Source organism: Labeo rohita, chromosome 14 (assembly GCF_022985175.1).
Source record: "Labeo rohita strain BAU-BD-2019 chromosome 14, IGBB_LRoh.1.0, whole genome shotgun sequence".
Classification (NCBI taxonomy): Eukaryota; Metazoa; Chordata; class Actinopteri; order Cypriniformes; family Cyprinidae; genus Labeo; species Labeo rohita.
The window spans coordinates 8,700,093-8,715,877 of NC_066882.1; the positions used below are offsets into that span (position 1 = coordinate 8,700,093).

General features: G+C 34.0%; 1 protein-coding gene across 3 annotated transcripts in view; it reads right to left on the minus strand.

Annotated features, from left to right (window-relative positions):
* The window catches only part of mcf2a (MCF.2 cell line derived transforming sequence a), a 32,544-nt gene that overhangs the window by 11,413 nt on the left and 5,346 nt on the right, over positions 1-15,785 (minus strand). Inside the window, exons 2-20 of one of the 3 annotated variants that reach the window (XM_051128104.1) lie at positions 15,497-15,565; positions 15,246-15,360; positions 14,809-14,899; positions 11,016-11,135; positions 10,816-10,932; positions 10,585-10,734; positions 8,654-8,775; positions 8,463-8,577; positions 8,182-8,301; positions 7,906-8,097; positions 7,536-7,727; positions 6,035-6,206; positions 5,014-5,096; positions 3,640-3,722; positions 3,494-3,560; positions 3,264-3,379; positions 620-689; positions 420-512; positions 236-328 (exon numbers count right to left, since the gene is read on the minus strand). In XM_051128104.1, the coding sequence (XP_050984061.1) occupies positions 236-328; positions 420-512; positions 620-689; positions 3,264-3,379; positions 3,494-3,560; positions 3,640-3,722; positions 5,014-5,096; positions 6,035-6,206; positions 7,536-7,727; positions 7,906-8,097; positions 8,182-8,301; positions 8,463-8,577; positions 8,654-8,775; positions 10,585-10,734; positions 10,816-10,932; positions 11,016-11,135; positions 14,809-14,899; positions 15,246-15,360; positions 15,497-15,565 (2,180 nt within the window). Of the gene's footprint in view, positions 1-235; positions 329-419; positions 513-619; positions 690-3,263; positions 3,380-3,493; positions 3,561-3,639; positions 3,723-5,013; positions 5,097-6,034; positions 6,207-7,535; positions 7,728-7,905; positions 8,098-8,181; positions 8,302-8,462; positions 8,578-8,653; positions 8,776-10,584; positions 10,735-10,802; positions 10,933-11,015; positions 11,136-13,117; positions 13,355-14,808; positions 14,900-15,245; positions 15,361-15,496; positions 15,566-15,785 lie in introns of those variants that run through there. The other 2 variants (XM_051128105.1, XM_051128106.1) reach the window with 2 other exon arrangements.

The window sequence follows — 15,785 nt, forward strand, 5'->3', positions numbered from 1 at the left end:
AATTATTCCTACATCAGCTTATTTACAAAAATATAACTTTTTTCTCACAATTGCAAGTCTCTATCTCACAATCTTGTTTTTGATCCTTATAATTTTAAGTTTATATCATGCAATTCCAAGTTATGAACTCATAATTGCAAGTTTACACCTCTAAGACTTTTTTACAATTGCAAGTTTACATCCCACAATTCTGACTTTTTGACAACGCACATTTGTATTCAGCTAAAGCTTGCACCTTTAATAGGAGCTGGTATTTTGTAAGGCGCTGGACTGGTTTCAGCAGGTACGAGTCAAGAGCAAGTTTGTGTTCCAGCTTCTTTTGGCACTCCTGAAACACACAGGACACATTTCAGATCTCCTTCTAAATGCATGTCAGTGTGCTGCAAGTATTTTTTATAAATGGAGATGGTTTTTGATACCTGGAAGAACGGGCAGTCTGAGAACTGCCGCCATAAGGAATCAGATCGAGGTTTGTTCTGACAGTAACATTCATATAAATGGAAATGGTCTTTCTGAAAACAGATATTTTATGTTAGATATGTTTTGTGACATGAAAAAAGGAGAAAGACATGAACAGTAACCTCAAATTAGACTCATATGGTGGTTTAAACTTCCTCACCCTTTCCAGAAAGCATGCCCCTACTGCCTCAGGGCTTTCTAGACAGCTTTCCAAATCTTGTAGGAAGACACTGGAGAACAGAAGACACAAGTTACACACTTTGGCAGTAGTGCTGGGGAAGCTTTTTGATTGCCATAATTTAACGTAATTTTATGTTATACTCTACCAGTCATTTTTGGTTGTGGGACTTTCATTATTTTTTTAAATATTTAATTTGCAATTGCAAGTTACAATTTCCAATTTTGAGGATAAAAATACTGATATGTTCTCAGAATTATTTGCATTTATTACACTTATTAGAGTTTATATCTGACTATAATATCTGACTTAACTCGGAATTGCATGCTATAAAGTTTATATCAAGCAATTCTGACTTCATTTATCAGAACTGCGGGTCTCACAATTCTGAGAAAAAAGTCAGAATTGCGAGATGTAAACTCACAATTGTGAGAAAAAAAGTCTGAATTTTGAGATAAAAAGTTGCAATGTACAGTATGTAATACTCTACCAGTTGGAATATTTTTTAAATAACTGTTATTTATTATTTTATTTTATTTTAATTTCTTACAATTTTAAAATATTTTAAAATGTCACTTTTCCTCATGATGACAAAGCTGAATTTTCAGAAATCATTCTAATGCTCAAGAAACAGTTGTGCTACTTATTATATATTTTTGTGGAAATGTCATACATTTTTTGATGAACAGAAAGTTTAAAAGAACAGCATTTATTTTAAAAAACAAAACAAAGGTTCAACATATCTTTATGGTCACATTTGATCAATTTAATGCATCCTTATGCAGTATTAATTTCTTTAAAATATTACTTAATCTATTATCTCTTTTTCACAGAATAGTGAGATGTAAACTCACAATTGTGAGTTACAAAGTCCAATTTTAAGGGGGAAAAAAGACTGATATGTCCTCAGAATTATATTTATTATATTTATTACATTTATTAGAGTTTAAATTGTGAGTTTATATCACGCAATTCTGACTTCATTTATCAGAGGTTTTATTTTTGTGAGTTTATATGATGGAAATATTTTGTAATTAAATAATTTAATTTAATTTAAAATTAAATTAAATTAAATTAAATTAAATTTAAATTAATTTATTTGCTATTTTAAAATATTTTTAAATTTCACTTTTCCTTGTGATGGCAAAAATAAATAAACCACTCTAATGCTCAAGAAACATTTCTTTTATCAATGTTGAAAACAGTTGTGCTACCTATTATATATTTTTGTGGAAATGTCATACATTTTTTCAAGATTCTTTGATGAACAGAAGGTTTAAAAGAACAGCATTTACTTTAAAAAAATAAATAAATAAATTATTATATGCCTTTACGGCCTCATTTAATGCATCCTTGCTTAATAAAAGTATTAATTTCTTTTAAAAAATCTTACTGACCCTAAACTTTTGAACATATTTATATATTTTAGTTTTTATTACATAATCAACCACATTTTAACATCTTATTAGTCTGTTTTTCCTACTGCATTTATACAGCAAAACTACTTTCTTGTTTAAAGCATAAATTTAACAAAATTAAGAGATTTATTAATAATCAATATGTAATAAATCAAATTTTTGAGTGCAAATGTATACATATATAATGAGTTAAACATATATAAACATAGTATGCTGTACAAATCTAGTATGCAGTATATCCAGTATGTACTACGCATTAAATGCACATATACAACATCCAGTATGCACTACAAATAGTATGTATTAAATCTAATATGCACTATAAAAAAAGTAGTGTGCATTACTTTGTATGCACTACAATTGTGACCCTGGACCACAAAACCAGTCATACGTAGCAAAGGTATAATTTTCAATTAGTAATATGCATTGCTAAGAACTTCATTTGGACAACTTTAAATGCGATTTTCTCAATATTTACATTTTTTCACCCTCAGATTCCAGATTTTCAAATAGTTGTATCTAGACCAAATATTGTCCTATCCTAACCATTCGTCAATGGAAAGCTTATTTATTCAGCTTTCAGATGATGTATAAATCTCAATTTCAAAAACTTATGACTGGTTTTGTGGTCCAGGGCCACAAATGTACTGTAGTTTGCATTACACTTAATATGCACTACAAATGTAGTATGCACAATTAATTTCGCAGCTATTTCAGTTCCTTATTTCCCAGTTGTACTATGCCTTTTTCTGTCTGTGTACCAGATAAGACTGACTGACACTCAGCGAGAGGTCACACAGCTGTCTATCAGAACCCCCGCTCTGCTGACGCGCTCCCTTCCAGCTGAGCTCTCATTGGCTTAATCAAATCCTTATTTGACCAACAGCCATTTAGCTGTAATTAAAATGCTTTAATTGGCGTAACGGTTTCCTGCAGTCAACCAATTTGGCAATTTGCCTCACCCGGGGATGAAGACCCAGCAGGCAAGACAGGTTTCAAAGCCACTGACAAACACAGCTGCACAAACCGATAAGTTTTATTAAAATAAGACGTTTTAGAAGGTGTCTTGAAGTCAAAACTGTGAGTGTGCAGTGAGGATTTGCTGTTTTATCTCACAGGAAACAGAAGCATATTTCGGTCTGAAGCTATTGTTTACTTTTTGCTCCTGCCGTTAGAAGCGTTATGAAGTTCGCTGTGTGTGGCCTTGCCTGCTATGGAAGTTGTAGATATCAGGCAAGTTTCCAAACAGCACATCTCTCTTGTTGCGAAGGCTTGTTGGCAGGAGCGGAGCGAGAGACGGATTGTCCATTTCAGCCCTGTAGCCCTGCAAATCCAGACAAATAGAGTGAGAGAGATCATAAACAAATCCACAACATCAACACATCAGCTTTAAGCTCCATCTTCAGTGGCACATTCAGAAAAATGAAGGTCTTCTTACCAGGAGCACTGCCAGCAGCTCCTCCACATAGATCCTCTCGGTCTCGATCAGCTCTTTCATCACGTGTCTGGAGTCACACACGTTCACAGGGTCATCAGACACATCGGTGTGTCATTTAAACAGACAGTGTCAGACAGCAGACTCACCGTTTGAGCAGATCAGTGCCGTCTTCTCCATCTATACTGTATGGGAGAGAACTGGCCGTCTGATAGTCATGAATCACCTCGATCTGAATCACACAGAAAACAGAATCATTTCCTTTAGAAACCAGCACATGGTGTTAATTTAATCAACTCACGCACACTGCACTATTTCTTATGGAAGCCTGTTTCTGCTGATGAATAAAAATGTTTTAAAAGTAATTGCAACTTTTTTCATGCAATTCTGACTTTTTTTTTTCAGAATTGTGAGATATAAACTGGCAGTTGCGAAATACAGTCATAATTCTGACTTTTTTTCTTAGAATTGGGTGATATAAACTCAATTGTGAGAAACAGAGTCAGAATTGCGAGATAAAAACTTGCAATTCTGACTTTTTTTTTGCAATTCTGACTTTTTTTTTATCAGAATTCTGAAATATAAATTTGCAATTATGTTTTATAAAATCAGAATTATGAGATATAAACTGCCAATTGCGAAATAAAGTCACAATTCTGACTTTTTTTTTTCTTCTCAGAATTGAGTGATATAAAGTCCAATTTTAATGGAAAAAAGACTGATATGTTCTCAGAATTATATTTGTTCATAGCTCACAATTCTGACTATTCTCACAATTGCGTGCTATAGAAAAAAAGTCTGAATTATGAGTTTATATCATGTAATTCTGACTTCATTTATCAGAATTGTTTATATCTCACAAATCTGAGAAAAAAAGTCAGAATTGTGAAACAAAAAGTCGCAATTACTTTTTTTTTGTCTTTTCTGATCTTTATATATCTTTCAATATGAAATACAGTATATGGGTGTTTCTTCCACTTCAGGTAATTCAGGCAGTAAGTGGTTGATTTTATTTATTTATTTTTAAAAAATCTAAATGTGTAAGTTTTTGTCAAATTAATATCACATCTTGGAAACTCATGTATAAGGTAAAATCAAAATCAATTTACTGTATATTAAAGTGAATACACCGTAAAAAGATAAATCATTTTAATGTTTGTCACGTGTGATTTAATTGATTTTTAAATTCTATTTGGGATACAATCTATGGAATTGGGCCTTAAAAAGGCAAAAGGAGAAAGCTATTTTATTTTAAAATGTTCAAAATGTCATTTCCATCACCATATTTTCCACTACAAAGCCCTTGGAGTAAATTACAATATTACAATAAATAATTTTAGATGTGTTGGAAGTTACTTACATATTAGTCTGTGACTAGACAAGCAAAATGTTAACTAGTTAGAGAGTTTTTTCCCCTAAATGTCCAGAGGATCATAGTTGAGGAAACATCCTTTGGTAATAAATTAAGACCTTTGGTAGCAAAAGAATGCCCAAAATGTATTTATAAAAACCAGTGCCATTACCTTCCTGGAGTTTGGGCTTTTCCTTGATGTTCTTTTGCCTGGCAGTGGCAGGTCAAAGGTGAACTTTAAACTTGAATTAAAATCTGTTTTAAAAGAAGATCAGTTGGATACAACACAAAATTAATACAAATATGCATGAAAACATTCACAAGTGGAGCATTAGTAAGAGCTGTGAGAATAATTTTTGAAGTTGCATCTTTAAAAGTAGCGATTGCACACTAGAGATTGCAGCACAAAACACTAAAGGGACAGTTCACCCAAAAATGAAAATTACCCCATGAATTACTTAGCCCTCAAGCTTGGAAGAGCCAGGGCATTTTTACATGTATATATAACTCCAGTTGCATTTGTCTGAAAGAAGAAAGTTATATACACCTAGAATGGCATGAGGGGTAATAAATCATGGGGTAATTTTAATTTTTGGGTGAGCTATATCTTTAACATCCAGAGTCCTATGCACAATCAAATCACATCATCAAAGACATTCAGACAGCACTGGGCATAGCATAATATTAGTTTGATCTGACTTTAGAAGTCATTCAGAGGTCAATACCAGTTTATGACCTCTGCGAGTGAACAAAATCCTCCCTAAAGCCCCTGTTTCGGCTACAGATCCATCTTTACTTTGCTTTCCTGTCTGATCACTTTTGATGGGCTGTTATCCAGCTGTGCTGAAAATCATAGTATGTCAGGTGAGCTCTGCACGTCTCTGTGGCTTCCTCCCTTGATCTCTCCATCTTACAGTGCTTCAGCTCTCTCAAGAATACTAAATGCATGAAGACTGAATCTCTCTCCTTTATTATCTCCCATTATGTCACTCGAAATGAACATTTATAATCTTATTCTTTAATATATTATTCTCCAATTTACTTTTTTCTCTGTGCTAGTTTGCTAACAAATTTAGCAGTATTAGTTGCTCTCAGATATAGTGCAAAATCTTTTGAATAAGCAATGTGAGAACTCATGGATGAAAAATACTAAGGATAACTGGATCCAAAATTAATATTGCACTGCCACAAACCATGTTTGGGAGAGAAGAGCGGGGATTTTGCACGTGGTGGGTTTTCTGGACGAGGGGTCACCAGTTGGATTGGTCGGACATGTTTGTCTGCCAGTTTCCTCAGGCAATTCTGTCTGGACTGAATCAGAGCTTGCACAGAGCCATGCTTCTGAAATGTCTTCTCTATATGAGCCTGAAACACAGCACAGTAAGGAATTTCCATTTATATTTAACCTGTAATATAAGCAAACATCTAAGAAATAAGACTGAGAGGGTCCAATGACATCCATCAGAACCTACAGCTGAGGTCAAAAGTTTATATTCGACTTGCAGAATCTGCAAAATGGTAATTGTTTTACCAAAATAAGAAGCATCATACAAAATGCGTATTATTTTTTTTTTATTACTGACCTGAAGATATTTCACATAAAAGACATTTACATATAGTCCACACGAGAAAATAATAGTTGAATTTATAAAAATGACCCCGCTTACATACACTTGATTCTTAATACTGTGTTGTTACCTGAATGATCCACAGCTGTGTTTTTTATTTAATAATAGTTGTTTATGAGTCCCTTGTTTGTTCTGACCAGTTAAACTGCCTGCTGTTCTTCAGAAAAATCCTTCAGGTCTCACAAATTCTTTGGCTTTACAGCATTTTTGTGTATTTGAACCCTTTCCAACCTAATAATTTATGGGACCTGAAGAATTTTTTGTTTAACTGTTTAGGACTTAATGAATTTATTAGGCAAAGTTCTAATTTATCTACTAGAGGGAACTGTATAATACCACACAGAAGAAGCGCTTTTGGGCAGTCAGCATTTTCTTATAGAGCAGTACACACCTGGAATACTATACCTATAGAACTAAGAAATATTACATCTTTTGCTTCTTTCTCTGAATCGATAAATGGGTGGTTACTGGATAATCAGACATGTCTTCATAATTTGAAGTAGTGGTTTCTTGTTTGCCTGTATGTTCTGTATGTGTTTTTTGTGACTGTTTGCTGGAATATATGTTTTCTCTGTATTTGTGGACTTGTTTTTTTACATGTTCTGTTACCTTTTCAACCAGCCAGGGACTGCAGATGAAAATTAGCCTGAATGGCTAAATCTGGCACATTTACATACCCATTAGATACACAACAAAACAAAGGACTCATGAACAATTATCAACAACAACAACAAAAAAAACAGCTGTGGATCATTCAGGTAACAACACAGTATTAAGAATAAAGTGTTTGTAAACTTTTGAACGGGGTCATTTTTATAAATTCAACTATTATTTTCTCTTGTGGACTATATGTAAACATCTTCTATGTAAATATCTTATTCAGGTCAGTACTAAATAAAAAATAACATGCAGTTTGTATAATTCCTCTTATTTTAGTAAAATAATTAACATTTTGCAGATTCTGTGAGGTGTATGTAAACTTCTGACTTCAACTGTACATTTCTGAAATGAATTTACATCAAACAACTACTGATACTAAGTCTAGTCTAATTTCTGTAGTCTTTACCTGTAGATATGAAGTGAGCACAGATTCATACTCCAGAAAGAGCACATCCGCGCCTGCACCGAGGAGAGGTGGCGCCGCCTCCTGGAACTTTTCGATATCTCGAAGAGCTGCCTGTGCCCCCTCTTTACACTGGAATTTATCCACCTGCTGATTGGCCAAGAGATAAGCGCCATCATCACACCACCGCTGAGCCTGCAAAACAAAGAAAGATTTTTTGTTTTGAAAGAAATCAATTATTTTATTTGCCAAGGATGCATTAAACTGATCAAAAGAGACTGTACTTATACTTTATTCAGATGTATATTGCAAATAAATGCTGTTCTTTTGATCTTTCTATTCAGAAAGTAAAGCAGTGGATGTATTAGCCCACCTCTTCAAGGCGGCGCAGTAGGGTCTGTGCATGTGTCAGAGAGTTGCGTTTGGTATTGAGGGCAGAGGTCAGGGTGTCACACTGATGTCTGAGTTCATTACAACGCTGGATAATCAGAGCCATGGCATAGTGGTGTCCAGCAGCCAGCTGATGCCCATGCAGGATAAGAACCTGAGCCCGACTCATATCCTCCTGTACCACACAAGATGCTGTCAGAAATATCAGCATGTTTATTACTGACTGTACAAAATGAACAGGAAGGCACAATGCGGCTACCTGCGAACGTTTTTCCAGACTGTCCAGCTCTCTGACACTCTGCTCTGTTTGGGACAGGGATTCTCCTGTGATGCTTATCTTCCTTTCCTGTGCTCTTAATTTCTCTAAAGAGCACTCCATCTGACAAACAGAAAATGTTGACAAAACACCCAGCATATAAGAATCATTTCATGATCAGATGCAAGCACAGGTTTTGTATAAAGCATTTGTGAGCAAAGATTGCACGTCAGTATATGTTCATGCTTTAAACAATCAATGTTAGGGACAGAAAAGAAGTTCACCTCCTGAAAACTGTGCTCATATCTCAGCAGTTGTAAATACTGCTGCAGTTTGAGGTGGTGCTTATCAAAGAAGCCATCAAAAGCCATCTCCATATCTGTGAGCTGAGCCAGCAGCCTGTAGGACCACACACAGGTATGTTAGGACACGTTAGAAAACATGATTTCAAGTTCATTTGTGTATGCATGCACACCTCTGCATTGTATCCCAGTCTTGTGTCATGTCCCAGCGTGTGTCAGCGTCCCCTTCTTTCCTTGAAGTCTCCAGGTCTGAGAGCAGCTGTCGCCCCTCTCTCATCACAGATCTGATGGCATCCTTCACTCATGAATAACAACAAAAACATTTCGCACTGTGTTCCGCTGTCACTGACATCACAGAATCATGGAACAAAACAACAGCCAGAGCCCAGAGGGGCCAGAAAAACACAAGAAAAGACAAGACAGGAGCTAAAAGTGACTGCAGACTGGAGTGGAACACAGCTTTTGTAATCACATGCTCTGTGTACTCTAATTATAGTATATTCCCCTAGGCTTGGTACTTTTTTTAAAGGTTTTCTTGGCAAAAATAATTGGTATATACAAAGGATCTTAGTTAGGGTAGACGTCATGTTTAATCTGATTATGAGATTATGATTTCTGAGATTCAAAACTATTGCTGGTTATTTTATAGTTTTGCTAAACATTTTATGATTACTATGCATGCAGTTCCAGTTCTTAACTGAGAGACTGCTGTAAGATGTATATTTGTATATATATTTTCAGCACAGAACCCAATACCAGCCAAAAGTTTTTGAATAGTAAGATTTTTAATGTTTTTTTAAAAAGTCTCTTCTGCTCACCAAGCCTGCATTTATTTAATCCAAAGTAGAGCAAAACAGTAAAACTTTGAAATATTTTTACTGTTTAAAATAACTGTAATCATTCTGATTTGCTGATAATACTCTGATGATGATGATTATTATTATTATCATTATGTTAAAAACAGCTGAGTAGATTTTTTCAGGTTACTTTGATTAATAGCAAGTTTAGAAGAACAGCATTTATCTGAAACAGTTTTCTTTGTAACATTATAAATGTTTTTTTTATCATCACTTTTGATCAATTTAAAGCATTCTTGCTAAACAAAAGTATTAATTTCTATAATTTTTTTCTCAAAGAAGAAAAATTATAATGACTGCAAGCTTTTAAATGGTATAGTGCATAATGTTATAAAAGCATTTTATTTCATATAAATGCTGACCTTTGGATCTTTCTATTCTTCAAAGAATCTTAAAAAAATTACTCAAAGGTTTTTGATAATAATAATAATTATAATAAATGTTTCTTGAACAGCAAGCAGCATATTAGAATGATCATGTGACACTGAAGACTGGAGTAATGATGCAGAAAATGTAGCTTTGATCACAGGAATAAATTACACTTTAAAATATATTCAAATAGAAAACAGTTATTTTAAACTGTAAAAATATTTTACAATATTACTGTTATATTTCGGATCAAATAAATGCAGGCTTGCTGAGCAGAAAAGAAATCTTTAAAAAACTTTAAAAATCTTACTGTTTTGACTAGTAGTGTACTATAACCTAATGAACTAACTAACTAAATAAATAAGGTGAAAAATTAAAATAGTTAGAGGAGCTAAAACACTTTTCCTTGTTTGGGGTCAGTATGATTTTAGAAGTAAATTAACATTTATTCAGCAAGGATGCATTAAATTAATTAGTAAAGACATTTATAATGTCTTGATGTTCTTTTGCACTTCCTAGTCAACTTTGATAATACACAAGAAATGTTTCTTGAGCACCAGATCAGGATATCAGAAGGTTTTCTGAGGGTTCATGTGACACTGAAGACTGAAGTAATGGCTGCTGAAAATTCAGCTTTTTTTAAGTATTATAAAAAAAATGAATTTGTCATTTTAAATTGTAATAATATTTCACAATATTACTGTATTTCTGATAAAATAAATTCATCTTTGATGAGTATTCAAAAATATTTAAAAAATCCTACCAACCTCAAGTTTTTAAAAAGAGGTGTATATTCATATAACTGCAAAGCTGAAATTTTGATGTTGCTAAAACAGACCAGCAATAATCAATAAGGGAAAATTGGCACTGAGCTGTACCTTAAGTCTCCTGTATTTCTCTGTGTGGGACAGCAGGAGGAACTCAATAGCACTGCACTCCTCTGATAAGTGTGTCTCAGCCAGCTCTGTTCCAAACGCCTGCAGCATCTGAGCAATGTCCTTAACCATAACTGCAAAACTCTCAATGGCCTGTAAAAAACAAAAAGACCGTTTTGTTTAATGTGATATTACTTTATATTTCCTAAATGTATCTATACCATCATTTTTTACTGTTCTCAAGACGATCCAGTCGCTGTGGCAGTAGTCAAGAGTTCCCCCAAACTCTGAGGTCAGCTGGTTCTCATCAACGTACCGCAGCAGATCTGTGACAGAGCTGAGCATCACCACCTTAAAAACAGACACGCATGCAGGTCAGGGTGGTACTACTGACTTCACAAAATAAAGTACCGAATGAGTGCAATGAGTCATACAGGCATTTTAAGCATGAAGTCTTCTTGACTAAAGCGGAAGCCAAGATCCGTGACGGTGCGCTGGAAGAAGCTGGTCGGCCTCAGCACCAACACAAGGTGCAGGTTTCCAGGGAATGAGGCCTAAGACAGACAGAGAGAGAGAGATGATATCAGCCTGACAGACGCACAAAAAGAAGACATTAATAATCATTAAATCCTGTAGTAAATAAAGAAAAACTGAAAAGGATTTTTACATATTTAAAGGAACAGTTCACCTAAAAATAAAACTCTGTCATTTATTATTCACCTCATGTCGTTCCAAACCCGTTAGACCTTTGTTCATCTTCAGAACACAAATTAAGATATTACTGATGAAATTCACGACCTTTCTGACCCTGCATAGACAGCAACGTGACTATCACATTCAAGGCCCAGAAAGGTAGTAAGGACATAGATAAAATAGTCCATAGTCCCAAGAGAAGAAACTACTAAATAAAGTCATTATTTTTGTTTTCTTTGTGCACAAAAAGTATTCTCATATCTTTATAAAATTAAGGTTGAATCACTGATGTCACATGGACTATTTTTTTTGATGTCCTGACTACCTTTCTGGGCCTTGAATGCTGCTGTCTCTGCAGAGTCAGAAAGCTCTCAGATTTCACTAAAAATATCTTAATTTGTGTTCAGAGGATGAACAAAGGTTTCAAATGACATGACGATTAATGATTAATGACAGAAGTTTCATTTTTGGGTGAACTATCCCTTTAAGGAATGTTCTGGGTCCAATATAATGCTGCCTTGCATGAAAACGAAAAAAAAAAAAAAAGCTTTAAAACTGTTAAAATGTAATTTTCACCATTTGAAGTTTAAGCAAATATGTTCAGCATTTTTAAAGCACTTATTAATATTCTCTGTACAAATGAGTTCACATGATAAATGTCACAAATTGAATCATTTCTTTAGTCACTTAGAAATAGTGCAGAATCATATTGCTAAATCATTTTATGTCTCCTTGTTTCCATTTTCAAAGTTTTCTGTTTATTTCCAGGTTTAAATCCCAGATTTTGTGGTTTTGGTAACACTATACATTAATGTTCATTAGTTAAAATTAGTTAACTACATTAGTTAACATGAACTAAGTATGAGCAATACTTCTACAGCATTTATTAATCTTAGTTATTAATTTCATATATATATTATAATCAGTTATATATAATCATATATTATAATCAGTTAATGCACTGTGAACTAACATGAACCAACAATGAACAACTATATTTTATTACCAAGAATAATAACTAGTGTAACAACTGTATTGTTTATTCATGTTAGTCAATACATTAACTAATGTTAAGAAATTACACCTTGTTGTAAAATGTTACTGTAGTTTCAGATTTTTGGACTCCACTGTATATGGGATGTCGACAATGCATGCAACTCAATAAAAAAAGCAATAAATGTGTTCTGAAGTTTCAACATTATTCATGTACCCGAATCTATTCTGTTACTGTATGTCCTGTACTATCGGCACACATCTCCATCAATCACACTGACAACTGACAATGAGTCTGCAGAGACAACAACGAGCTGTCAATCAACTTGATGAGACAAAGCTAAAACTAGTTAACATTTAACCACACATTGAGATAACAAGCCTGTTTCGATGACAGCTACTGTAAACCTAGTTTATTCATCATAGGAGCTAAATCACATTTAAATACATAGCCAAGTGTTCGTTAGCCAAGTAAACAAATCTGACTAGTCTCTTTTATTACTGTGACAAACATAAACAGGACATCAGCATTACAGTTCACCATAGTTCATCCTAGCACACAGTTCACGGTAAGGACACCACGCTTGACATTGACTCGTCCTTACGTATTTGTAAACAATAGCATCCTCTGTGACAGCATTCAGTCGGATGTCGCTCATATTCATGATAATATTTTTGTTTATAGGCTACGTTAATAAATAACGCCGTCGCTAGCATGTACCCAAGTCGGATGACTAAGCTAAAGCCGTCCGTCGCGCCGCAGTATACCGCTACGCGCTCGGGCTGCCGCATTGTGCTCATCCAAAAACTTCAGTCCAACTCTTTACCGAAACTACTCCAGACACATTACCGTAGAGCGGCGGATCCGCGGAAGTCCTCGCCTGTAGTTTCGCTCACTCATAGCGATCGATGTTTTATGAGGATGTTTTAAGACCTCGCCCATCCTGCTGTGACAGACCGGTGCCCGGTGCAGTGGACGGTCTGCAGGATTCATCGCCGCAGCGTCGGGAGGGTGGCAGCACCGTCTCTCCTGCGGTCTCTCCTCACCTCTCCCTCGCCCCAAGAGCGTCATCATGTAAAAACCTGCGCATGGTTTGTGCTAACTCATGCATTCCCGTTGCCTCGCAGTAAGCTCGGGTTTCACACAAGCTGGTTTTAAACGCAAACTTCAGTTAGAAGTGCCGCATTTAGTTATTTATTCAGGCTGGAGCTCAGAAAATTAGGCTGCGGGCACATACTGTACTGCAACCGCACTGATCCACTTCAGCACCGCGGACAGCGACAAGACCGGTCCAGCTCACAGTAAATACTGACGCGTGATGCATTCAATTCCCAAAGGACATTTAAGGGTCAGCAATGCTTAATGTTTTTCCTGGATCTATTAAGCTATTCAATAAAAAAATAAATTCACACAATAAATAACTAAAACTTCTTAGCTGCAGATGTTATCACCTTTTGAATTAAAAGCATTTATGTATGTCTGGCTTAAACTGAACTCGTCCTGATACTATTAAAAACCATTTAAAAAGATGAAATTCAGACTTTACGATCATTATGTTTTTTTAAGAATATCAAATATTTTGTTCAGTGTTTTGTTGGAGTCAACTGGAGTAACTCCAAAACACACTGATATTTTGTGAGTCAAAATACAGTTTTGAATTTATTTTCTTATAATGTTTGTATTTATTTTCTAGAAAACAGTATATATATATACATATATATATATATATATATATATATATATAATTTTTTTAAAATGTACTATGGATTTTTTATTAAACAATAATAAAAAATAATATTTGTTTATAGTTATAAAAATTAATTAATAAGTGAAATAATTAAAACAACAGTCAAAATTATTGTTATATAATGTTATTTGACATAAAACATTTTTGTTTACTTTTTTGTATGTTTATTTATTTTGTAGAATTTTTTTTTCTTAAATGATTTTTATTAAACAATATTAATTATTATTATTATATTTTTAAGTAAATGAATTACTTACAACAGCCAAAACAACAATCAAAACTTATGTTGTTTGTATAAATAAATAATTTCTTACATTTTAGTTTTTTTTGGTATATATAATTTATGTATTATTGTGAAAAAAAAAATTACTAGAAACTAGTATTTTTAAAAAAAAAAAAAAAATGTGTACATTTAATTTTTTTATAAAAGGGGCAAGTAAGTATTTCTAGGGTAATTTATATATATATATATATATATATATATATATATTTAATTAATTATTTAATTATCATTTATTTATTTATTTTAATATTTAATAATAATATTTATTTTAATAATAACAAGTTTAATAATAATAAATAAATAAAAAATGCATTTATTTAATTTATTATAATTGATTGATTAAAAATGTACTGATGATTTTTAATAAATAATAATTATTATTAATATAATTATTAGTTCTAATAATAAATTAAGAAGTATATAAATGGATTACTTAAAAGAACAGAACACTTGTCACACTTTTGCATTTATTCTAAATAAATAAATCATCAATAAAATATAATCTCTTACCGCAATCCGAGCCAGTGCCGTTTTGATCGAGGCCCAAGTATCCAATCTTCGGTCTAAAATTATGATAAATTTTACACCAGGTTGCCGTGTTCTGAAAACATGTGGAGTGCATCATGTATCACAGTAACTCCATTTGCTCTTGGTTAAGAATATGACATTATTAACACCCACAATATCTGAACATATGCATGTAAATGTACACTGGCATTTGCACTGTATGGAGGGATCAATATAATCTTTCATCCTAAACGATCCTGAGTGTATTGTGCCTAACCACAAAGATCTTTGCTTATTTAGCACACTAGCAATGCATTCATTTGAATAGCTCAATTTGTGTAGAAGCTGTTGCAAGGCTTTATGTGAAGAGAATACATAAGGGACTGTAGCTGTACTGCAATGCAGTGAGATGGAGAGACTTGTATATTTTAGACACAGACCTCGGGATCAGTGTGAGGTATGAAAGCACTTTGGCCAGAGCCTCTTCAGGAATGTCGCTGAAAGCAGAGCATTCTGGGAGAGTGATGATGACACTAGAGTCCTCACCACGACCCCCTGGAATTCAATAAACATCGAATCATCAGACAAATTCAGTGGCACTGCTCCAACATGTTTAGATAAGCCATTAATCCACATGTATACAGTTCCTCATACTTTCCAAAAACTATTAAACAGAAACTGGAAACCCCACCTGATAAATAGGCCACTTGTTTCTCTATGAAGCCGGCCACTTCCTGCATACTCACAGGGACCGTGACCTCTGAGGAGACAATGACGATGAGTCACATATAAATAACACAATAACAAACTTAATGTCATGTTTCTGACAGCTCATGTGTCAGTAATGTGCAATTTCAGAAACAGCACCACCTAGTGTTCACATATACACACTACAAGAAGCTGTAAATCACAGTGCTATATAAAACGAGTTATGATGTGTTAATGGACTCCTCAGTGAAACTGATAACATTAGTAGTTAG